Source organism: Excalfactoria chinensis, chromosome 2 (assembly GCF_039878825.1).
Source record: "Excalfactoria chinensis isolate bCotChi1 chromosome 2, bCotChi1.hap2, whole genome shotgun sequence".
Taxonomy (NCBI): domain Eukaryota; kingdom Metazoa; phylum Chordata; class Aves; order Galliformes; family Phasianidae; genus Excalfactoria; species Excalfactoria chinensis.
Window position 1 is genome coordinate 119,052,515 of NC_092826.1, and position 26,113 is coordinate 119,078,627.

Genomic DNA, 26,113 nt, shown 5'->3' on the forward strand with positions numbered 1-26,113 from the left:
CACACACAGCTGTAAAAGGGTAAATACATTACTTAAATGGCACACACTGACTCAGTGCCCAGATGCTACAGAGCTACATCTTTCCCTTTGAGTGTGTTATGTGAGAAAGAAGTTTGTGCTTCATGTCTGCATTTGAAACAATGTAGGACACGTCAAGTCTAATGTTGAGGCATTGCATAAAAAGAAGAGCAACTAGTACCTATACAAAAATGAGTGAATGTTCTACATAGCAAAAGGGCTTCTGCTCTCCCTGCAGTGGGACAGTACAAACTGAGCGTAGACATCAACCCAATGAAAGAAAAAAATATCACTGTGTATTTGTTTTTATACCCAAAAGGCTCAAAAATGCAAAAGTTGGAAGCAATTCAAAATCGCACCTGATGAAAAGATACACAAATGGAGACAAATGTTTTCTGAACTCCAAAGAGTGTAAGAGAGCAGAAGACATGATCCTGATTCACTATCAGTAAGAACATCCAAGCTGATGTGACAGCTGCTGCAGTGTTCTCTGCACTCAACTTGGGAACGCATTCAGAGGTCACAGTAACTGCAAGATGAAGTGACACGGTGGACAAAAAAGCATGCCAGCAGCCAAAACCAAAGGTGACTGCTCCTCAGAGAAAAGCCGTCCAGCATTACCAACAGCTGTTCTATTTCTAGGATTTTTACTTAAAAATAAAAAGCTGCAGTGATGATGAGGCAGTCAGGACTCCACAGCAGTCAAGCTTCTACAAGAAATGCCATGTTACTGCTTCAAAACCACTTTGGAAAACATGATTTCTCGTTGATGTTTGCTTTCTTTTGCTATCTAATGTTGTACTTAAAATTCCTCTTCATGGTAACTTTCATTAAATGCTCACATATGGCTTAATCGAAATAAGGACTGACCCTGCAAAGCTTTACTGCAAATAAAATCCATGCACTGATAGAAGCCAAATGATTTCAGTCCATCAAACTCATCTCAAAGACTGTGGTATCAATGGAACAATAACGTAATTCAGGTAATGGCCATTTAAACTGTTATATAGTCCCCTAATCCAACTAGATGAGTAGATGTAGCCAGACAAAAATACCAAAACCAATGGACTGAGAGAGAAATACTATGAAATAATGTACCTGGATGCTTGCACTACATTACAGCAGACAAAACAGCACACTGACATAACCACTCTCTGACAGCCACTACCAGAAGATGAAGAATACTTTCTGTCATCTTTGTCTCCACTACAGCCCACAAAACAATCAGGTATCTAAATGTACACACAGCAATGTATGTACGTCAGAAATCAAAAGAGCACAGATGTAGTTATTGCAGAAAGAAAGGCGATCATTAACCTTTACATATCCCAGACAGCTGAGCCTTTTGCATTTTACTGAGCAGATGGAAGGTGGGAAACCTTATACACAGCCTAATGGGATTCTCATGTTACACTGCAAAATATACGTAGTGAAGTGCTACATGCGTGCAATTTCACTGCACTCACACACATACACAAAACCCAGTTCAACAATAAGTGGGATGCTACTGTACAAACCTACCATTGTATGGTAATGAATCCAAATGGGAATGTACAGAAGCAGTGAAGGAGACAAGAAAAAAAAATGGAAACACAGCTAAATCACACCTTGGTCCACAAATAGAACTCATCCAAGTGTGCAATACACCAGGGCGAGCACACAGACACCCTACAGATGACACAGGAATACGTACGTAGGTCACCCCAAAAGTAATTCCTTCTATTTATTTCCATAGAAACTACAACAAATAGCACAATAACACTAATTAAAAGAGTAAATTCGCAACTACAAAACACTGCTTTTCAGTGTAGTCACCACCATTTGCTATGCATTTTGCAATGAACAAGGGCCTGTTTGTTGCACTTAAAGGCATCTGCCCCAGCGGAGGTGAACCACTGTGACTGTCACCACCACCTCACTGGGCTCACATTCACTGTTTAGTGTCCATAAACATTCTGCAAGCATCAACGAATGTTACTGGGTGCCATTTTTTCTGCACAGAGGAATTCAGTTCCACACCCTTGCTTTGCAAACGCTTTCATCTCAGATGCCATTCTGTCAGACTGCCCCTCTGCTGCCATCCATTGCATGGCAACAACATGTAATGAAATATTAGTGGGAAGGTTCAACCTCTACTGCCCAGCCACCAGCATCCGCCTCTGACGTTGTGGGTCAACATAATGAAATAGGAGACATTACTGTCTGAGCAGCCCTCATAGTTAGCTGAAATCTCCATTTCTGGTATGCATAGCTATATAAACCGACCATTAGCAAAAGAACACAGGGCATCGATGTCCCTGAACAAAATATCCTGAACAAGCTAAGAGGAGTATACAGTATTATAGCAGAATCCCAGTGGGATCTTGCAATGTTGTCTTGTGGTAAATGAGTCACGTCTGAACATGGCATAACAGAAAGCCCTGTGAATTAATAACTTATCTAGCCAGAGTTCAGGCTGTGATGTAATATTCCTGTCCTATCTATGAAGCAAAGCAACACAGTCAACCATGTGCAAAGATATGGAAACAGGCAAGCTGCTCTCTGTGCAACAACAGGGCTCTGACGAATTGTTCAGAGCAGCCGAGTAACTAAGAGCAGTACATGAAAAACCTATTTTTTAAGCTTTACAGTTATGGATCTAGAATCAACATACAAAGATGGTGAAGGGTCTGGAGGGGAAGACATGCGGAGCAGCTGAGGTCTCTGAATTTGCTCAGCCTGGAGCAGAGAAGGCTGAGGGGAGGCCCCATGGCAGCTGCAGCTCCTCACAGTGCTGAGCTCTGCTCTCTGTGACAGCAACAGGGCCTCAGGGAACAGCAAGGAGCTGTGTCAGGGGAGGAGCAGCTGGGGGTTAGAGAAGAGGGTCTGCACCAGAGGGCGGTGGGCATGGAACGGGCTGCCAAAGCCAGTGGTCATGGCACTGAGCTTGTTGGAATTCAAAAAGCATCTGGACAGTGTTCTCAGACATATGGTCTGATTCTGGGCTGCTCCTGTGTGGGGCCAGGAGTCAGACTTGATGCCCCTCTCTACCTTAAGATATTCTGTGATTCTATAACACACTTCTGCCTACTTGGATTTTACCCCCACCACAACCAAAAAATGAAGAACAAAAATATTGGCTGCCCTCTCCAACTGGAAGCATTCAAAGAAAACTGCCAGTAGTTTCAAGCACCATTTATCTAATATCTGCACATTCTTACTGTTGCTGTCATAATGTCCTGTCACATACCAGAAGTTGGAACACTCCCGAAACCTAACATCATCCTTGGTGAAAAGGCTATGACAAATAGCCATGTGGTACAGAAGACCAAGTAGAAAAAAAACAACATCACAACCCACATTAAAACCTGTACTACACAGGACATAAATGGTTCCATAATTTAGTGTTATTACACAGCCCGCCCCACACGTTATCCTAACAAGCTTAATGGCATCAGGGAAAAGGCAGCATTTCTCAAGCTATTATGTTGGAGATAATGGACAATGGTGCTGCAGGATAGCAGCACTGCCAGTGTATAGATCTTATACCAAAAGGGACCATTGTGACCAAGCAGCTTTTCTTCTTGTGCAACAAAAAGCTGTACGGCTTTTCTGAATGAATTACTGTTGGAGCTATTATCTGCCTGTCGGCCAGGCACATTATCCTGAATGAGAAATGCCCAGTGATACAACATCCAATAGAGTATTTAAGTAAATTGCTTTAGTGATTAATTTGTCTTGTCATTAAAATTTTACAGTTTTCCTGGTCTTGTATTTGGCCAGCTCCAACGCCAAACAATTTGCTGTCTGTTAAGCACTGCCAACTGGAGCCCTTCTGCTCCTCATATAGTTTCTATACATAGAAAGCAAGTTATCAGCTAGTTTTCATTTTCTTAACTCAGATAGAATGAGATCTGTGGTACCAAGAGAACAACTACTTAGCAACATCTGCCCGAACCTTCACTATTTATCAGCTAACTTCCTAAAAAGCAGATGTCAGAAATTTGGATTTCCAGATTTAGCTCCACAATGCTTACTGGTCTGTAACACATCACAGGTGCTTGCCAATTGACACAAACCTCAGATATAGTTCTGATACTAGGACCAAGAGAATCAATCTGATGACTATCAGGTGCCAACAAAGTATGAACACAGCCTAGTTCTGCAGCTCCGGAATGAATCTGCTCTCCTCCTGCTCAGTCTACAGTTGCACAGCCAATTCACAGCAGAATCAAAAAAAGGGGAGATCTCACAAGCAGAGAATCATCAAGTAATTTGGGCTGGAAAAGACCACTAGGATTATGCAGTCCAACCATCAACCCACCCCCACCCTGCCCACCGACCACAACCCTCAGTTCCAAATCCACATGTTCCTATTGACACTTCCAGAGGAGGCTGGTCACACTAGAGAAAGGTGGAGTTCATAGTTTGGTTGTGATTCTTCATTTAGGGTAGCTATTTGTGTTAAACAGTCCTTTAGTCATAGAATCATTAATGTTGGAAAAGACTTCTTAGATCATCCAGTCCAACCATCCATGTACTACCAATATAACCCATTACCACATCACAGGGAATTTATAAATGTCTGGTCACCATTGTCACAGCTACATCTAGGACAGCAGAAAATAAGACAATATACTTTCAACTTACAGAACTGTGATTATTTTTTAAGCAGAAGGCTGGCGTGGAATTAAATCTAGTAATCCAAGCTCTGTAACATTACTGGCTATGTATGTAGAAGTACGGCACCTGACTACACATGTGGAAGTATAGTACTGAAAACTACACTGCAGAGAGAAATCAGTGAGTTTCCATGTTATTAGCAGAGGTTTTGGCTCACAGATTTGGATGAGCTGGTTTCATTTTCAGACAGTTTAATACAAAAAGAGCTATTAGGACCCATGTTTTGAATTTTTCAAAATACACAGTATAGCTGCTTAGGACGTATCCTCTGTGAGCACCAGCATCCTTCTTTCTTACTTTTTTAGCAGCATCCTCATTATTTTTTTACTCCAAACAAGAAATTATTCACGGACTGCCACTTGCATTTCCAATTTCAGTCACATAAACCAAGATAAGAAGGCTGCCCCTGTGCCAATCCCTTACACATGCACCATCCTTTTCAACAAGAAAAGAGCTGCTTCCCTCCCACCTTACACAAAACAATCTGATAACTACAGTTTCCAAGAGAGGATTGCCAGGAGGTTCTGGAGAGTTTCAGCCTGCTTCTTTACAAGCTCTACTCCACCACAGTCAGTGCCACACACAGCAATGAGCAGCAGTACAGGAACCCAAGACAACCTGGTGTAACATGAACAGTCAACAAGACTTCACAAGGGATTTATTGTATGCACAAAGATTACTCATATGAATAACAGGGTCTACAATTGGGCACTTCCTCTATTTTTAGCATGTATCCACAAAGAATGACAAATTTCTGTGGGTTTCTTTAGATGCATCAGTTCAGTTCCCGCTTCCAGTACATGGCTTCTGGCACCTATCTTATCATCAGCTTGCTGTGTGTGCTTTTCTACCTCACATCTGAGACCAGGCTGACTGGATGGTGACGCACATTGGAAAACTCAGAAACAAAAGCACACATCGGATAGAGCAAGTTCTTATTTATGGAAGCAGAAGAAAAAAATGGGGGAAGTAAAAGTGAAGTGAACAAACACATTCATTCAACGCCATCGTCTTACCTTCCTATGGGTCCCAGATCTCCAGAGTCCTGGCTGCCTGCATCACTGGGTGTGCTCACTGATTTCGAAGAGGGAGACATAGGGGTTGGGACTAAATAATGAAAATAACAGGTATCCCATGTTAACACATGCAGCGACTGCACTGATGAAGAGCAGTGTCAGACAAATCAAAACCAATGGACCAAAATGATAGTGGATGAATGATTAGGAGAGTTTGAAATGGTGAAAGCAAATAAGGAAAGGAAAGAAAAAGAAAAGGAAGAGAGTCAAGTGAATTTTAAGTCTTCTGGAAGTGTTAAGACTGACATGAATTTAGACAGGACTGAAAGCCCAACGTGATTCCACAACTAATCAGTGGCAGAGATATCTGCAGAAACAGCACTTGTTTCCCAGTTGTATTTTAAAGCTGACTTGCAAAAGAATTTAATTGTATGGAGAAAGACCAGGGGCTCGTCTGTCAGAAAGCTAAGTGAACTCTTCTGGTAGCCAAAGAGGCAAAACAGCAAGCAAACTTCTCAAATTTTCCATTTAAATTAAAAGCCGCTGCCCACTAGATATGTTCTGAGACTGCAGTGCAGAAATGGCATCCAAAATAAAAGTTAAATAAGGAAATCCAGCTAAGTTAAAATCATTTCCCAAAGATGGTGAAAATACGCATTAATTTGCTTAGCAAACATCTTTTCTTAAATAATTTATGTTGTATTAGATTGCCATTTTGGATGAGACACGATTTCCACACTCAAGGAAAAGTTTCCCTTGGCTTAGATACTATTTGCACGCTCTAGAAATGATTTTCTCTTTGGTTTGCTGGGGCTTTTGAAGCATATTCATGCAAATCCAGCCTTGTTTCCTTTAACAGGAAAGGAAGATCATAGCTCAAGGTCAGCCCAAGTTTAAGCTCTTCTGCAAGGAATAACAAATAAAAAAGTAGAAATATCTTGATTTCTTTTAAAATGGTCTCTCGAAAATATTTAAAGTGCAGGGATGGCTCCAGTCAAGATTTAACACAAGTATTCTTCAAAGCAGCCACACTGAATAAAACACAAAAAGGAGTTCTAATGCAACAGTGAGGTTTCCCATTTGGTTTAAATCATGTGCATTTCTTTTTATAGATTAAACTGAGTGAAACTTTAAACTATTTTGTAACGCTCTATAATGTATAATGACAGACCTGTCAAGAGACTTGGATTTTCCATGTGGTCAAACGTTTCATGCAGATTCTTACTAGACTGTCACAGAAGTGAATGCAGCATGGGAAGTGAATTCATCTTCATGACAGCCCTTTGGCAGGTTACAGGTATGGCATGGCAGTTCATGTATTCCATGTTTGCAGTGGGATCTGTGCATCATGTGTGAAGGCAGAATTAAGCTCTCCTTTGTATACTAATTATCAGTGTATACAAAGGGAATTAAGGAGGACAAAATACTGCTATTTAATTAAGACCATCTTATATGTGAATTTTCATGTTCTTTTGATATCACCAAGTTACCTAAGATATGAACTTATATTTTGCAATATTAATATGAGTTCATTTATTATATAAGGAAAGGAATCCACATTTTCAAGATAAATATGAATATTCTAAATGCATAAGTGTTAAAAATGTATCAAAGTGACGTATTTATACATACACCACTAGATAATTTGCAAAACATATTTTATGATACGTTAAAACAACCGAAACAGTTACTTGGCAGACATTTTTTTTCTGAGAAATGGTATTTAAAAGTTCCAATCGGAAGATTATAACTTATTAAAATGGTAACTAGTCCCAGTAAATGTTGGTTGATGCAAGTTAGGGACTGAATTTCTCAATGCATGGTTCAGAATGTCACCGTCTACTTTCATAAGGAACTAAGAGAAGGAATTAGAAAGTGAGAAGAAGAGAGGCAGGGCAAGGCAAGGCAGGGAGGAGAGAAAAAGGGAAAGAAGGAGGGAAGCAAGGAAGGAAAATTCTCACCTTAGGGCCACCTAATACATCAGACAGAACTTATTTTCCTACGTTATTTTTCTTAAAACTGAGGGCTGTGGATTCTATAATTTAAATACCAAAACAGCCAAGTCCAGAAATGACAAAAATAATCTGTTGATAGGCTTTCTGATCATTGTGATTTGTCTTTTTATTTTCTCTCTCCTGTTTTGCTTGAATTTCAGTGAAAATAAACAGGAGTCCCCACATAACTGTTCTCCACCTTCCTTATCAAATGCTTGTATTTATGATACAAAGATTAGGGCTAATGAAGCACAGCATTTGTTATTATTTGTGGGTCATCAGGTGTGAGAGAAGACCTAACAGTCCATCAGAAAAGAAATCACTACTGGTATGCAAAACCAACCTACAATACAAAAATTTCTTGGAGAAATGAAACAGATGTTTTTGGCAATGGTAAGTATTCAAAATGCCATGAGCTGGTATATGCGAATGGTATGGTAGGCATTCAAACAGAAGAGTTCACTTCACTAATACAGCCAAAAAATCAAAAAAAAAAAAGCAAAGCATGCTTTTATAGAAAGAACGCATTCATTGTGGTAGATTTGAATGCTTTACAGTATGCTCCTCTTAAATACCTAGAGGTGGTTCTGGGGATATGCCAATGCTCTGCAACAAAGCTTCTGTCTCTCTTCTCTTGCGGTCTAGGTCAGAATCTTCTTGAGCTGGCTCCTTCTTTTGCTGTAGATCAGCCTCAATTTAGAAAAAACAAATAAAAATTCATCCATATATAATCAGCTCTAGCAATTAAGTGTGTGAAGAATATTTACATGTACCACTGATCAGGAAAACTTCAAAATTCACTCAGAACATTTAGGTAGCTAATTTATACTGTATATATGTTAGTTACAGTACTTTCCCCTGACTACATGAGAAAACTGATCTTTGCAAGAACCCTAATGGACATCTTTTGCCTCTAATGCATCAGATGCAGCTACTCCATAGAAAAATGGAAGCCAGAGCATTTTTCTGACTCCACACACCACAACCTGACAGACTGAAAATGGCAGTGTGCTGACTTATTTAGCTAACATGGACACGGACCGTAAAACAACAGATATCACAACCCTGATTAAAAAGGACCCCATTCCTACTTACTCAGGGATCAAGAAATAAAATTCCATTGGACTTTGGTGATGTAGACTAAGGGCCTACATTAGGTCCTAAGCACTTGCAGGCAGTAAAAAATACTGTCTTAGAACTTCAGCATCAAATAGGAGCAAAGAAGAGGACTAACATCTAAAACAGTATTTTGGCAGCCCCCAACACCATAAGCCAAAATTAACAGCCCACCAGATTCCTTCCTCTTTGCTTAGACAACTGCACCTTCACGGAATCACGGGTACTGGTTGGAAGGGACCAGTGCAGGAAGCTGCCTGGAGCTTCCACAGGTTAGACTCAGTAGCTGGAGCTGGTTACTGGGGTCAATGGAACATTCCAACCACAACAGGGTCTCCACAAGATTTAAAATCAGGCAGGAGACAAAGAAAATAACTCAGTAGCTTCCTCCAGCTGCTAGCTTGCCTCCTATCTCTTTAATTAATTAACAGGCTATTGTTGTACACTGAAAACATTAACATTTAAAGTTTCGCTTACAGAGGACTCATACAGTGACTCTAGGAGCCTCACTGGGACATGTCCTGGTAGCTGCACAAAAATGTCTCAGATGAAAAAAGATAAAAATGGTGACCAAAATTGAAACCTGGATTTCTTGGATCACATCACATTTCCACAGTAATTCTGTGAAATTCATGTACAATATTAAAGTGTCAGCTTAAAAGGAAACCAGTTATTAGTAAAGGATAACAGGTGCTTTAAACAATAGTAAGTGTTGACATCTGAAGGAAAGGAAACATAATCACTTAATGCTTCTCTGACTTTGCATGAAAATGAATATCCACTCCCTGTCAGTTCTCACCTCTGTTCCACTAAGTGAATGAATAAAAAGAAGTACAAATCCCTTAATGAAAAACCTAATGCATATTGTCAAGGGCAAATAAACAAATGTGTCAATCAAACTTTAACAGAACTGAAAGATGCACCCATGCCAGAAGATGAAAATGCAATTGCAATTATGTTTTACTTTACTGGAGAATAATAATTGTAAATCTGTTACCTTAGCCAGTAATCAAGCTGGTCTTCAGAGAAGAAAATACATATTTAGATTGTAATGGCTTGAAAAAAACCTAAGACCTTTTCCTGTCTTTCTGCACTCCCCACTCCCTTTCTATTGAAGAAAAGCCCAGCAAAAAGCATCGTGGCAAATCAATTTTTCTTTCTACACACACATACACATCATGTTGTCTAAATTGTTGTCATCTGACAGCGTGTTGGATTTAAAAGCAATTCCCTCACCCCAACTTTCTTGGCTAAAAATAAGCGTTTTGATTTTAAGGTTAGATTGATGTGGGTTTGGAGATCTCATCCACATGACAGTTACCTTGGAGTACACAATACTGAGATGTCAAAACCTCAGTGAGACCCTTCTGCAGACATGAGCTATTTAAAAGGCACTTCTGCATATTTACCTCTTTCTTCTTCCTTTCTTCTTCCTTTCGTTTCTTTTCTTCTCTTATCTGAGCCAAGCGCTGCTTTTTGCGCTCAAGTTCTGCTTTTAAATCACTTTTGTCCGACATTTTGATTCTGCTGGAAACAAAACAGGGAAAGCAAGTTGAAAAAGCAATTAAAAGTTTTCCCTATTTACTGAAAACAGAACATAATTATATAAAAAAATAACGCTTATAAAATTGCTACAAATACGCTCCTACATAATTGCTGCCCTTGGAAGGGGCGCAGGATATTTGTTTTAAATCTTGAGAAATTAGATCAGAATATCTCCAAACCATGAAATATATTTCAATGTTGTCTCTATTAGAAAACCACCTTTGAGAAGCAAAGTTCAAAATAATGCTTTAATACTTCTAATGCACTGAAGCTGATGTCCTTCAGCTTTCGTCAGTTTCAGCATCTCTGCCAGACCGTAAGTTACAGATCCACAGTAGAAGAAGATGTACTTGAATGAGCTCTAACCCAAGCAGCCCAGTGTATCTTAGACAACTAGGAATTATTTAACTAGCACAAACTGGAAACCTGGCAGCTTTGCTTCTGCACAAGCCTAGAACAGCTGCCGTCCCAGCACCCCCTCCTATCCCACGGCACAGCCAGGCACAGGCCGCCAGCCCCTTTGCAGCAACTGGGATACATACAATATTAATCTTTTGATACAGTTCTTGAAACTCACCAATGCTGCAAAAATTCACAATCTGTGTCACAAATACTGCAACTGTTCTCTACTACCATCATCATTACAGGCTGTCATCAACTGTATCAACACTGATTTTCTTCTTAACACTTACTTCAAGGACAGTTCTGACTAATATAGGCGTTCATGGAAAGAGTTAACTCCGCCCTTGACCACATCCACCACTGCAACTCAAAATCAATCAGGTCGATGGCAACATCACATGTATGCAATGGAAGTCTATTGCTTGCTCGACGCATGGGAAATTAAATGGCAGCTCTCCATTAATACTAATGAGAACTCCATCTGCATTACTGCCTGGGTGGGTTGACAACCAGAAAGCAAATCCGTATGGTAAAAATGATGTGGGACTTTCACTCATCATCAATTGCTCTGCAGCCATAAGCTTCCTTCTCTTCAGATGATAAAAGCATAATTAGACTGTGATATGGAGGACACTGACAACAAAACACCACCTGCATTTTAAGTGCAGTCTTGTCCCCAAAATGATTTGTTTCCTTCACAAGTATTTTCCTCTAACAACAAAAGGAGGATAAAGTGTGGAATGAGGAAAACACTGCATGCAAACAGCAGGCATAAGAGCAGCGTGAGGGATGCCAAAGGGGTAGCTATGTGCAGAACACACCTCTCCACAGTCCAACACTCAAAAGAAGCCCATCAGCAAGAGCTGCATCCATCCTACACAGGGCCACCACAGTTTCGACACCCAGCTCACTGCTCATTCCCACAAGGAGCCTGCTTTCCTTTCCCAGCCCAGGGCCTTCTGGTTCAACCTACAACACGGTAAATGGCACAGCCAAGATGAACATCAAAGCATCAACAAGCTGCACCACGGAGTGCTCTCGCTGTATGCACACTGGGTGCACCACCTGTACACAGAGGACCACCATTCTTTTTATTCCTCTACCACTGATTTTATTCACAGTGGTATTTCAGACACTATTTTCAATCTGAGAAAAAGAGATCAAAATTCTCAGAAAAACTTGTATTTGATGTGGATAAAACTAAGCCGCACAACCTTCACCAACTCTGTTCTGTTCACTTGACATCAGCAACCTATTTTTCAGGTGAGAAATGCCAGAAGAAACTGAGCCTCTTAATGATAGCGCGAGCAGTATTTTGCCTGCTCAAGGTTTGTGGGTGTCTCCTGGATATGGCTGAAATCCCATTTGAAGTCATTTTCCTAATCTGTTGTGCACATTTGAATTCTGATTATGAAGTTTCCCCTCTGAGCCCTTCGGACTAGATAGAGTTTTTGCATCCTTTCAGTTCTGCAGTTTAGCAACAGAGAATAAAATCCTGTTTCTATGCAGAAAATATGCAAATGTATTTTAAAGCTCCTAGCAGAGACCCGGAGGGTTTGGCATCCCTTTCAAGCTGTTTGTCAGATATCAATGAATAGCTTTTAAAAATTCATTCCCCTACTGTCAGGGAAGCTAGCTTTTCTCCTGATTTAGGCATCAGCTACTTAGTGCCTGGCCCCTTCTTTACAATGATCCAGTCAGGGTGATCAAATTCTATTATAACTTTGCCCTATTTTTTCACAAAACAGAGCTTACACACAACAAAGATGATGTATTAAATTTCTTTCAAAGAACGCTGCCAGTTTTGAGTTATAGAAAGAAATTCATCTCAAGTTACTTTCTTCCTGTCTGCAGTCATTCCTTAGCTGCCCCAAGCAGCTTATCAACCTCCAAACTTGCCATGTACAGTTTCAGCACAAATGAAGCACCACGCATATGGAGCCACCTTTCTCAGATGTCAGCAAGGCAACAGTCAGCAAGGAGACAGCGTGCTGATGCACTCATTGCTCTGCTTGGCATCAACGACAGGGTTAGCACTCTGTATTCATTACTAGGAATAAACTCCTAATAATTGTCATTCTGTGTGCCAAAAGGCATGCCACGGGAAGAGAGAGAAAGGCAAGCAGTAAAAAAGGATTCGCTTTTCATGTTCTCTGTGGTGCAAAACCACAGCCCAAGGCTTACAGATGACCTCAGCTTCCCCAGCTGGTCAGAGGGAAGCACTAAGGAGCATATTTTGTAGCAAAGCCATTAAACCATCTATCTGAGAAGGAACACATAGATCGAACACTCTGAGCACTGCATTAACTGTAGAAATAGTTCTCACAGCAGTGCAGCAGCCCAGGGCTCTCCTCCTTGAGGGAAGCACACAATCTTAGATCCAGTTTTATTTGATGTGGCCCAGGTAACTGTCAAGTGACACAGTTCCTAAAGCAGAGTCCTATCAGCCCAGACCAGCCTACAGCCCAAGTGCTGACACACATTTGTGAGATGGGGCTGGATGCGGGCTCCCTTGTACAGAGCACTTGCCTGCACTTCCCACACCCAAAGGGAATTTTCCTTTCTTTGAGCCACTGGATAAAGCAGTCTGCTCCTCCTGGTAGGATTTTTAATGAAACTTGACGGTTGTATTTCAAAATGCCTGTTTTCCCTGCACGCATCATGTATGTCCCAGAGTCTTCTCTCAGGCTTGGAAATAAAGGCCATCCCACTTACATATGACAGGGCCACCTGATCCCTCATCAGGACAGCACCCAGGCACATGCAAATGCAGTGCTGATGCTTTGAAAACAGCATTCTTGGCCTTCACCACCCAGCACACTCCTCTTGCTACATCTGCATGGCCACAGCGTAGATACAGAAGCATTCTTACTATCAGTGCAGTTATGGAAAAGAGAAACCAAGCATCCTAGAATATGATTCTGTTCTGCCTAAAGCAGACATTTAAACGAGCCCCTAGAGCCACCATTTCCCCCCCAGTGGTGATAAAGGATCCTTGGTTAGTAAAGTTCTAGAAATCTCCATTGTAAATGTCTCAGAGTGGTTGAGATGAATCCTGTCTCTTCTATCCTCCCAGCAGTTCTTGTTACCCTGTCATACATGAAATAAGAGCTTCTGAAGGCCAATTACATTAATCTTAAATAATAATGGTGTTTGTGTAAACTTGTCTGCCATACAAAACATACACAGAATGACTCCATCCACTTCTCACACAGGTGGTAACACCTCATGACTATTTCCTCTGTGACAGCAGTAACCATATAAACACGGAAGGTGCAAATAACAGTGTTCTACTCTTGAGCTCACTAAAAGCCATGTAAAGTCTTGCACAGGTATAAGCCAGTAGCCATTACAGTTCTACAGCAAATGACAGGGTTTTTTTAATGATCTTTAATCACAGTATTTGAGCAAGTAAGTTCTATGAACAGTTTCTGTGAACACATAACAGCAAGAACAGCCACAAGAACTGAAGAGGTTTACTGTAACTGCAGAGCTAACACATGGATTCTTGCAAGAGTAAATCCTTGCTGTAGCAAAGCTACAGAGGAATAAACTCACAGACTTGTCAGCTATACTCAGCCCGTAGTTTGGACCAGATATAAGAACAAATAAGTGCAGAGTACACAGTAGATAGAATTGAAAACGAAGTCAAGGATGATGACAGTGAAAAATGTTATCAGCGGAAAAAGAAAACAAGTATTACATCTCCCCCCTCTTGGAGCCTGTGCTTTGTCCTAGAGCATCTCATCTGTATGCCACTGCCAAGCTCATATGAAAAGAAACTTCAGTTTCCCAAGCTAGTAGGAGATGAAAAAGCCTACAGACTTTATTGCTTTTTGGCACTTAGGGGATTTTTGTACGCTGTCCATTCAGCAGGATGCACTGCAGAACTATATTCACTATTTCACAAGCCTTAACATCTTTTCTCATTGTGATTAACTCTATTCTGATTATCAAAGATGTTCATCAAACATTGTTACATATGGCATTAGTCAGCACATACAGCTAACCACAATTGATTGGTTATCACACTTTTCTAAAATAAATAAGCAAGATGTAATACCTGTAGATGCTTCATATTTAAATGCCTTAATAAAAAACCAGTTACAATAAGATGCATTACTCTGTTATTTTTGGTTTTAAAGAACAGCTTTGCAGAGTAGGAGTACTGTTGCTATTGAAACTATTACAAAATGAGTTTTCTGCTGGAAGAAATTACTCATTTCTATCCCGCATGGACCACATTCATCTCTCTACTGTAGAAACAAACACACTGAGTATCATACATTTTTACAGTAGAAAACATTCCCATGGGATCTACATGTGACTTTTACAAATGGAAAACATGTATTCAAACTATGAAATTGAACAAAGCAGATCAACTTCTTTGGTCTGCAAGAAACCAGAGGGAGCTGCTACTTTAGCATAAATGCATTCTAAACAGTGATATTCATTTGAAAATAGTGTTTGAAACATGCTTCAAACAGGCAAGAGGGGCTAGAAATACTTTCCTGACAGCAGTTTTAAAGTAAATACAAGAGCACCCAATCCACCATGTCTGACAGTTTGTACTCGACATCAGTCACATAGCTCAAATACTCTTGTTAGATAGAATTGTCAATGTTTACAAGATCACAACGATGGGCAAACACTTGCAGATGCAAAATCTCAGCACTTGCAGCATTTCAGAAGTCTCCAATATGATGAATGTAAAGAAACTTTAAGTAAAATGGGAGATCTTTTTTTCTACGTAACCTTGAGGAAAAACACTACAGGCTTTTAGTACTACATCTGTGTATTTATCCATAAAAAAAGTGGCTGTTAAGTGTTAGATTTCAGGGAACATACCATTTTTATCCTTCCCCACTTCCACAGGTTTCTAGCAGGTGGGCAAAGGTCTTGTACTTTGTTCTGTGAAGGTTTGCAATCACAGCATCCAGAGCTTTGGTACTGCGCTTCCTCATGGTTGCTATGCAACAGGTCAGTGTATCTCCAGCCCATTTATTTTGAGGCTGGCAGGGTATAAGATATGTGCCCACAGCTGCTTAATTACGCTTCCCTTACAATCTATTACCATTTAATCTTCTCATTCCTATTCTTCCACAATGGCCCTTCTACAAAAATTACTCAGTCACAGCAGAATTACGGGGTTCCTACACAGCAGCAGATAGGCAAAGCTCTTCTATTGCCTATTCTTCAGGCACAGGCCCTAATGGCAATAAAACATTACCTGCTCATCACCCCCTTCTCTCATGTCTACTCATCCACTTAAATTTACCATGAGCTTTTCAATTCCAACAAGCACAGTTCCATGGAAGAGTCATCAATGTTGAAGAGAAGAAGCTGCTGGCAACAACCTGCTGGAGTGTAGAAAACACACAGCTTTCCAGCTAGGATTGTAAAGAGGTACTAACAGGTCACTGTTAAAACTACATACTAAGAGGTAACAAAGTTGCTTCATAACTCCCATCAAATATCCTCCCTCTACACTGAGTACCACGGAACTCTCTGGATGTACTACATCAAAGTAAACTAGACTGCAAAACAAGTCTTTTAAAACCTTATATCTTCCATCAATAAACATTAAGAGCACAGTTACAGCAATTGTGGGTGTGCTGGGAAATGATCCTCAATAATCCAACACATACTGACTTATACCTCCCAGGATCCGACTCAGCAATAGAGCCCTAGCTATGAAGAGGAAAGGTTTTTAATAATACCATCAGCTGTATGACTGACAACATTTCAGTCTTTTGGAATACAAGATTTTGGGGAATTTTTGGTCCTTTCCCCCTCTATCAGCTTCTGTTATCTTTTATTGTTTGGTTGTATGTTAGCTGTTCTATGCTATCTTTTGGAAATTTCCTAGCTAACTTCAGAAAGAAACAGAGGACTTGGCAAGATATTTCAAGAAATTTCTTGATATACAAAGAAAACCAAATGCAAGCAATAAATTGGTATGATTTTAGAGATGTATGAGAGCGATGACAAAATCTCATCCACAAGCTGAAGATCACTTGTCTAGATTTAAAAGAAAAAGAGCCCCGTATTTCATGTTAGCAATTTCCATTCATTTTGTATGTGTCCTTTTGTATAACACTCACATTTCAATGATATTGGCTGCTAATACATCTCCACTTTGTCACAACCTCTATAGAATATTTGATTCTACACAGATCTTCATCATAACAGTACCAAAGGGCCTCCCAGGAGCATAAGCAACACCTAATGTAGAGCTGCACTTCAAAATGCCTGTTAGTCTCTCATGGCGTGGAACGATGATTCATTTTCTCCTTCCAGCAAACATTTCAGATATTAAAACACATACTTCCATTCCTTATTGGGCAATGGAAGTAAAACAGAAACAAGAAATGGAAATAAAAGTGACCTCTCTGACATTTCTACCTTCCTCTTGAAATAATCCCAGTGGTTTATGTTCAGCAACCTGATACTTAAAGCCATTTACCCAGACATGAAAAATATACACTCTACTCTCTGCTCCTGGACCCCGTTATGACAATGTCCAGATAGATATCAAAGATGAAGGGATGCTGCTGACATGCAGGTTTTCTGGAAGACTTACCCAGGTATCAGCTTTCTTAAAACACTCTGCTTTGCAAGTGATGTTTGTGAGTATATAATTAGGCTAAAAATACTATGTATCAATTTGATCTCTGAAAGCAATACACCAAAATCTTTAGAAAGATTTAGATTTAGGGAATAGCTCTGACTGTAAGAAATACGTGGTCTATTTCATATGATTTCTCATCATTTCTGAGGAAGCAAAGTGGACATGTACTTGCCAGAGCTGCTCCTCCAACTGCAGTAACAAAGCAACATGAATGACCAGAGCTAGTCTTAGCCAGTCATCCTTGTTGATACATGGGACAACAATAGACTAAGATAAAAAGAGATTGTAAGTGCAGATATATAACAGCTTACTTCAAAAGACATATAAGTACTGCCGTGAATTAGTAGATGAGAGGGGAAGGAGAACCAAGACCAGCACTGGGAAGGCTTAGGCTCTTTTTGAGGTCACTGACAATAAGAAAATGTTGAGATTAAAGGTCCAGTTTGGAAAACAGTCAATGAATTTTAATACATTTGACCCAGAGAATATACACTGTGATATTAAACCAGAGAAATATTATTTTGTGATATTCACTATGATCAGAGTGCTTATAAGATTCAGCCAAGTTGAAGGGTGTGCTACTCTCAGTGCCAGAGACAAATAGGAAGAGACTCTTCCAGTCCCGAGGAAGTTTTAATTCAACGAGTGCAGTGGAGCAAGGATGAGTCATTCCAGTTTTACCTAGGAAGAACTAAGGCAAATTAAGGCCAAGGGGCTAAAGCCTCTCAAGGGCTTGTTACTACAATGCTCATCAAGGCCATCTTAGGGCATCTGATCCTATAAAGATCCCTTCTTCACCCCAGCTTCTTACAGATGGCCTGGACTGAGAAGTCATCTTGATGAGCAAGCTATCCTGGCAGCATGAAGCTGGTTGGACATTCCATGCCTCATTACTCAGCCCTGCCAGAGGACAGCTGCCTACAGCCAGCATGCACAGTACACAGACCCCTCCCAATAGAAGACAGAAGCTGCTTCTTTCACAAAGATGAGAAAGATCACCCCTCTGTCTTAGAAAACATTGACAAGAAAGAGTCTGCCAATCTCTTTAATGTATCTTCCCAGAGATTGAAGCAATCCACCAAAAGCAGGAAACATGTCTATTTTCAGGAGAATTCATCTTTTGTTGCTTATTTGTTTATTTTCCTTGAGAAGACCAAAAGCCACCTCTCTAGGGCAGCTGTAGGACAACAGATAAGAAAGACTAGAGGTATGGAGGGTGCTTTCTCAGTCACTGGAGATAATTTCTAGTAGTTTATTTGCAGAAGAAGCAGCAGATACAAGGGAGTGAATATTAGCCCCTAACTGAGGCCCCTGGGTTCTAGTCTTTGTTTCAGGATGAGTTTATATTATACCCAATGACTGTTTAGTTTAAAGTACAACACTGTATCTAGTACATGAAGGCCAAGACTTCTCTTGCTGGGTGCTCGATGCAAGGAAGCAAACAATCACTTCTCTTTTTTCCCCACAGGTGCTGCTAGGTCCAAGGAAAATTTATATGGAACAGTTTAAGGGTATTACTGGGAAGGTAACTTCTGCAGAAGGCATATAGCTTACTAATTAGAGCACAGATGTAGGCAGCAACCTTTTTAAACAAAAGCAAAAATTACTTGAGACTCCTTTACACTCCTTTATGTGTATCTTCCTAAAACCAGGGTGTACTGAAAGACAGAGCATGTACCATGGGCCAGAGTTCCACAGTCTGATAAATGGGTTCAAGAAATGCAAAATACATCAGGCAGACAATGAGACAAAGACAGCAGATACTCAGGCTGTAGAGTCTGTGGGTTCAAGGGTAAGAACAAAACCAGAAGAGAAACTCTGAGGTGTTATTAGAGACTTTATCTACTTCTAGATCTAGGTGACATCTAAACAGAGATTTTGAGGACTGCAGTGTGGAATTTGTTTCTTCACCATTTTGTCAGTCTTGATTTACCTGCTGCTCTGGCAACATAAGGTTCACATCCCAGGTTCAAGATGCTGTATGCCTGCACTTCAATCCAAGCTTCCTACCAAGGCAAGGCTGACTACAAATGAACTCTTCCCTATTATTTTCAAAGGAAGGATTCAGTGGCTCAGTGCTGTAGATATTTTTGGAAAATACATCAAGTTTCACTAGTGGCTTTCAAAATACAGGACTACTGCTGGTGTGCAGGGCAGTCACATTCAGCCTAGTTGCCACGCCTGGACTTAGACACAAATGGTCATGATTTTTAAGTCAATACCTGTACTGACTAGTCCTAGTATTCAACTATTATTACAGCTTTGTTTGAAAAGATTCATATTTCACAGTGACTGACTGATAGTTTTTACTTCCCTGTCCTCTGACTGATAGTAAACAACAAACAGCCTCATATGTGCAGGGCTGCTGTGGGAGGTGTGGGGAACATCATTTTTAAAGCTGCAAAAACTTCTTTCTTTTAATCTTAGCCCCTTCCAGAGAACATAATCTACTGCTGTCTTTTGAGTTGTAACTTTGGATATATGAGAAAAGACCTAAAGAGCAGTATTTTATAATTATCAGATAAAACATACTGGATTTGCACAGGGTGCTGTTAATGTCTTTAAGGAGGCCCATGCAGACTAACAAACCAGGCCTGCTACTGCTTTGGTTGTTGTGGTTTTTTTTTTTGCTATTAGTCAACTTTCAGTGAAAAAGCAAAATATTGTGGGAAATAATGGGACAGTTTTCCCACAGGCTCTTTCGATACAGAGAATGGCATCACTGTTTTTTTATTGTCTCCAGCACAACAACCTCCTACCTCATCAGCACAGTTTTTTTCTGTATTATTATTATTACTACTATGGAGATACTGAAAGGCAGGAATACAGCATTCACAGGCTGTGCCAAGTGCAGCAGATTACGTACATGAATAGCCAAGTGCACACTAGGGGGTATGATTTAGGTCAAATTTCTTACTTCATTCCAAAAGGTTATAGATTTTAAAGCCATTTGTTGTTTAATGCAGCACACAGCTTGCACCCATGCTCATATAGAACATGAAATATCTTTTCACAGATTTTTCCTGAAGTAATTTGTTTTCCCAGGCAATGAAGACAGGCAGAAGCTGATAGCCTGTAACAAACTGCTGTGCATGTAACAAAGCTTTATGGGTACTCGGAGCTCAGAAAAGGGTAAATGGAGATCTGAAATCCTTTAGGATTATAATACAAAACACTTTCTGGTTCAGCAACTGCTCAAAATGTAACGAGAAACAAATTCACAGAAAAAAAAAACCTACCACCCTGCAGTGTCATACAACTTTGAATAACAAGATTAATGGAAATGGTGATTCTCTTGTATTATTTCAAGAGAAGACAAACACATTTTATGAGTCACATGAATTGAGATAATCCCCCAACTTTGTCTGCTCTGTGAGAATCAGAGAAGAAAACCCTGCTAAGTGCTCACTCAATGGGACGGTCTTAAAGCAGGATGGACAGTATCAAATACAAGGGACACACCAGATAGAAGCCCAGGTTTTTTTCTTGTGACTCTATTTTGCTACATATTTTAATTTCCTCAAGATATACAATAGCAGTCGTTTGATATGTCTTTGCCCCAGTTACCAAGTGACCTGGTAAGCACCCTGATCCTAACAGTGGTGGCCTAATGTGCAAAAACATGAAATAAGGACATGCCTTGAATGGTATGGATTTAATACCACTTTCTATGCACTTCAAAAGCTAAGATCTGTGTTAATGGACACAGAGCAGAAGGGTCAAACAGTTTAAAGTAAGAGAGATCCATATTTTCCCAGCAGGTGGTCTAGAACCTCCAGTGAGTCATTCTCACTACTAACACAGCGTTAGTTTGGGAGATAGATTTTGCTGTAAAATTCAGCCTGAAAATATTACAGCTGTGCATTACAACAGGCTTGAAGATACAGAGATACACATATAATGAATATATCCTCTTCTGCATTTATTTATATATTTAATCACATTGAGCTGTTTTCCAGTACTATAACTCCCCACTGTTTGGGCACAAAACACGCCATGTCTTTCTGATGGACTGAATTGAAAAATGATTAATTGAGAAGTAGGATTTGGAATTACTTGTACTACACCATAGAAGGAAAGAAAAAAGAATGGGGAACTAAAACCAGGTCTCTCCCAGGGAGAAGTGACAAAAGAGAAGGGGAGACCAGAGAGGTGGGAATCAGTATTAGCAAGAGGGCAAAGAAATGTAAAGAGGAGAAGATGTCAATGGAAAGAAAACCTATATCCTTCAGAGATTGCCTGTGTAATTGTTTTCTGCTCAGTGGCAGTAAATGAGCCCTCTCCCTCTGCTGAATTACTCATTAATTATTCTAGGGCCAAAGAGGGCTGTCAGACAGCACCTGGGGAAGGTGCAGCACAGGACTGAACCAGGTCTGTAAGGGATGTTTGCACCTCGAGACAATATACCACACTCTTCAGATCAGGCAAGATCAGCCTGATTTGCAGGCATGGCAGTGAATTAAATATGAAAAGAGATTAACATGTCCTTTTACTCTAAGACTAACAGCCAAGAATCACAAGAGTCATCTGAGCAGTGCTCATTCATCAGGCAATGCAGTTATTTGCACACGGGTGGAAGCAACAGTTACACAAGATCTCTTCCAAAGACCATTACGTCAATGCAATCACTCTTGCTGACTTCAGTAAGAGCACGGTCACAACCTTCAAACAACGTACAATACTGATTCCTGGCTTCACTATGGAGGCCAGACCCACCCCCAGGGTAATCACAGAGATGCTCCTGATAGGACCCAAGTCCTCTGAACACCTCCAGCTCTGTGCCTTCTGCTGCTGTGAGGCACTGCCACACACTCACCACAATGTTTCTGCCTCAAAGCAGTGAACAAGAAGGGCTGAACATGGTGAGAGATGCCTCTACTACATAAGATCTACACGAGTCTGCTTCCAGCTTCCTGACACTCCTGCCATCTGCCTGGAAGTAGCCATTTCTCAGAAAAGTTGGCAAGCTTATGGCACCTAAAATGAACAGTGTTGGAGGAGCAGGCTCATGTATGCAGTGTACTGCCTTATTTTGAGTGCTCACAGATGGCCAAGCGAACAACAGCTTCCAATGTCATGTCTGAGTAAAAAGAGCTAGCGTGGTTTTAGATGGATAATTACCAAATAGTGAAAGGGACATATTGTGTCTATATGAGACTCAGACAGAGCTGGTGTCTCCCTCAGGCTGCCTTTGCAGATTTGCAGACACTTTTTTTCCCCCCAGATTTCTCAATCTTTTCTGTCTCTTAAGCTGTGTCATTTCTCCATTACCATTTCTTCCTGCCTATATAGGTCAGCCATGCAGAAGACCACACAATCCATCATCTGGAAAGCAAGCTCTCTCACAGACATATAAGCATGTATTCACCTGTATCCCTTGCATTGCTCCAATAAAATAAGCTACATTGGCTTATCTTAGCTCAGCTTTACTAACATCTGCATAAGGTGCGCTTTGCTAGCATACTCTACCAGTACCCTTCCTGGAAAATACCTCTTTTATATACACAGAGTAAATCTATGGTCATTATGGGTTGTTTTTTTTAGTGAAAATATGAAAATATGAGATGATATTTATTTCTTTATGCACTATGGCAATAATGGCTAACTGTGGCTGCAAAAAGCATGAGACCAGACCTTTGCAGAGGCCAATACCCCCATGTACCTCAACGGGGACTTCTCACAAACTTCTCTGGAAGTTAAAGCCCAGGGATACACAGGGAGGATCTTAGGGTGAAGATCCCACCACCACCTCCAAGTAGCAGCTTGCTTTGGCACCAGGCATGAGGCTCTGAAAGATTCCTAATTACTATCTCTACTGAAGTCAGACAGTGCTCAACAAGGCTCTGGAGACACAGTTAATGGAGCATCAGTTAATGAACCTGAGCAGTCCTAGAGTATATTATATAGAGTATAATTACTTGAGTCTTCAGTATAAGTTGGTGAAGCTCCAAAAAAATGGCATATATGCCTTTTCCATCTATGCTCTAGTATGTTTTTCTGTTTTGCTCCCTTATCTCTCCCTCTCCGCCCATTGCCCAGCACACTGTAGTAGACCTCTGCCAAGGCGCTCTGCATCACTTCTATGAAAGCAACTAAGTTCTTGGTTCATCACTTGGAATGGCAACTGCTCAACCAAGGCTTTTATCTGTGAGAGATGACATAACAGGAACCCAAAGCTGGAAAAACACAGACTGGAAAACAAACAAATGTATTTCTAACAACCAGCCAACTACCGAAAGGCCATCACAATGAAATACACCAAACTGCCTTTACCTCAACAGAAAGAGTTAGCAGATCAGATCTGTAAAACCTGCAGGATCCAAAAAAGTCTTTGCCTGAATGCTATTTGAGTAACCAGATTCCTGGTAATCACTGCATGCGCAAGGCATGCCTTACTGTGCACCTTGAAGGAAGATTCTTCTCTTGAACTCTACATAGGAAGGACTGCAGGTTATACTTGTTTAGGGTATACACTGGGGGGGGCAGAGACATGGAGCACTAGAAAGACAATCTCTTTCTTGTGCTATCACACAAGGTCTTCAGAAGTCTTCTGAATACCAAGGAAGGGGATAGTAAGCCACAATACTCACAGCAGTCTGTATACAGGGAAGGTGGAGTGGAAGGAGCAATACATCCCATGTTTTCATAGATTACTAATTGATGCTTCTAGGAAAACAGCACGGAGCAGCTAATGGCAATGACTCTGAGTGCTCCCAGAGGCAAAGACCTGGGTGCAGCCCCATGGCAGGGAATGAATACATTTGCATTGAAGAAAGACATTCTTGCTAAGAATTATAAGGAAATTATAGTGAGGGTGGATGAAAGCATGAGACTCCTGCTAGATTAGTCCTCATAAGTGAAAAGAAAGTAATAAGAGGAACATAATTGAATCAGAAAGGAAAACACATAACTTCATCCCATTGACACAGTGAGAACCAGTCAGGCACTTCACCAAAGCACATCAGTAGCAACAGCAGTGAAACTCCTCCCAGAGGCTCTGCTAACACCATCTACCAGGAGACAGATGCATAGTGCCGGGCTTTGCATTTCCACTTGGAAACTGATTTTACAGCACTGTGCTTCATAACATTTAGAGTAATTTCAGAGGCAATTCAATGTCCTCACACAGAAGCGAAGAGGGAACAAAACCCAGTGTGTCAGGATAAATTAAGAGGCGCAGTGCCAGAGCCACGTGCCAACTTCACGTCAGGTCTTTGCATTTCATGCCTGCTGTATTAGGAGGTTGCATTGCTCAGTCTGGTTATAAGCTTTATTTTCTGTGTATTCATAGCTGATTTTTTTACTTTTTGCTAATATCAGCATCACTGCAGAAACTCGCTTTGCTCTGTCAGTGGGAGAGGGGCTTTGTCTAGGAGATGCCACAGGGCCTTCAGCTACCTGCTGACCCGGGGCATTCCAGGAGATGTAACTGTAATCACACCCTTTGGACACTGTATAGTTGACCGTCTGAAAATTAAGGCCTTTCACTGATCCCGCCATCCTCTGGCCCTGTCGGCCAATCACCTCTAGAACTGGAAAAGATCTCATTCTCCATCTACTATCACTGTGGACTTGAACAAACCCTCTGTTGCTCACGCTGCGCTAAAAACAAATTAAAGACGGAAAACTTTGTTTTTCCTCCCTCCGCGTTAACCTCCACAGCGCTGAGGCTCAGCGCAAGCACCCGGCGGCCGTTCTCACCTTGGGCCGGAGCCGGGACCCGAGCAGGTGCGGCAGGTCGGGGTGCTGCCCGCCGCCCCGGCCCCACCTCGCCCATCCTCCGCCGGTGCCGAGCGCGCCCCGCAGCGGCTACCCGTCGGCCCGGTACCCGGCTGGCGGCTGCCAGCGGAGCTCCACACACCGCCGCCGCAACGCGGCCCCCACCGGGCCCCGCGGTGCCTTACCTCCGCCGGCGCCCGGGTGATGCGGAGCGGCTCCCGTTGCCGGGCAGCTCTCACCGAACCCCGCAGCCCAAATGGCCGCTGCCTCCGCGGCGGTGTGCGGTGCCGCCCGTTCCTGCGGCAGGACCGCCGCCGCCGGCTGAATGTGCTGTCTCACGCTGGACAGGCTCCTCCCGAGAGCTGCCGCCTTCCTCCTCCCGCCCCCTCCTCCTCTTCCTCCTCCCGCGCGCCCCCGGCAGCTACACCCCCACAGCCGCCGCTCGGCAGCCCCGCGGGCGGCAGGGAGGGCCGGGCGGGGCGGGGCCGTGGGGCAGGTGGCGGCGGGGGCTGCCCCGTGGGCTGCGGGCCCAGGGTCTGCTCGGGGGCTGCCCTCCCTAGAAGCCCCCTTGGCGGCTCTGAGGTCCCCTCGCTGCCATCCCCCACACTAGTGAAGCCTTCGGCCCACGGCAGCCCAGCCACCAGCTCCGTGGCTCCGTGCAATGGTTCCACCATCTCCTCCAACGCAGCCCAGCTGTCACCCCCATGGTTGCATTCGTATCTCCCTCACACCAGCCTAGCCAGTATCTCTACCACAGCTTAGCCATCACCCTTAAAGCAGTCTAGATATCACCTCATGACAGCTTACCCAGCACCTCCTGTACCGCCTTGGCATCAGCTCCATGGTAGCCTAGCTATCAACCCCATTATGACCAGCCCAACAGATTCTTAGAAGCCTTTGAGTTGGAAGGCACTCTTAAAGGCAATCTAGCCCAGCTCCCCTGCAACGAACAGAGACACCTATGGCTCCATCAGGTTGCTCAAAGTCCCATACAGCCTAATCTTGAATAT

General features: G+C 41.9%; 1 protein-coding gene across 19 annotated transcripts in view; it reads right to left on the reverse strand.

Moving 5' to 3' along the window:
* DYNC1I1 (dynein cytoplasmic 1 intermediate chain 1) overlaps positions 1-25,494 on the reverse strand; it is a 179,681-nt gene extending 154,187 nt beyond the window's left edge. For 4 of the 19 annotated variants that reach the window (XM_072327812.1, XM_072327809.1, XM_072327807.1 and 1 more), the window contains exons 1-4: positions 25,289-25,494; positions 10,216-10,333; positions 8,266-8,380; positions 5,697-5,754 (exon numbers count right to left, since the gene is read on the reverse strand). In XM_072327812.1, coding sequence (XP_072183913.1) covers positions 5,697-5,754; positions 8,266-8,380; positions 10,216-10,323 — 281 coding nt within the window. In that variant the 5' untranslated portion in view covers positions 10,324-10,333; positions 25,289-25,494. Of the gene's footprint in view, positions 1-5,696; positions 5,839-8,265; positions 8,381-10,215; positions 10,334-25,288 lie in introns of all 19 variants that reach the window. The other 15 variants (XM_072327810.1, XM_072327804.1, XM_072327802.1 and 12 more) reach the window with 8 other exon arrangements.
* Positions 25,495-26,113: the final 619 nt, after the last annotated feature.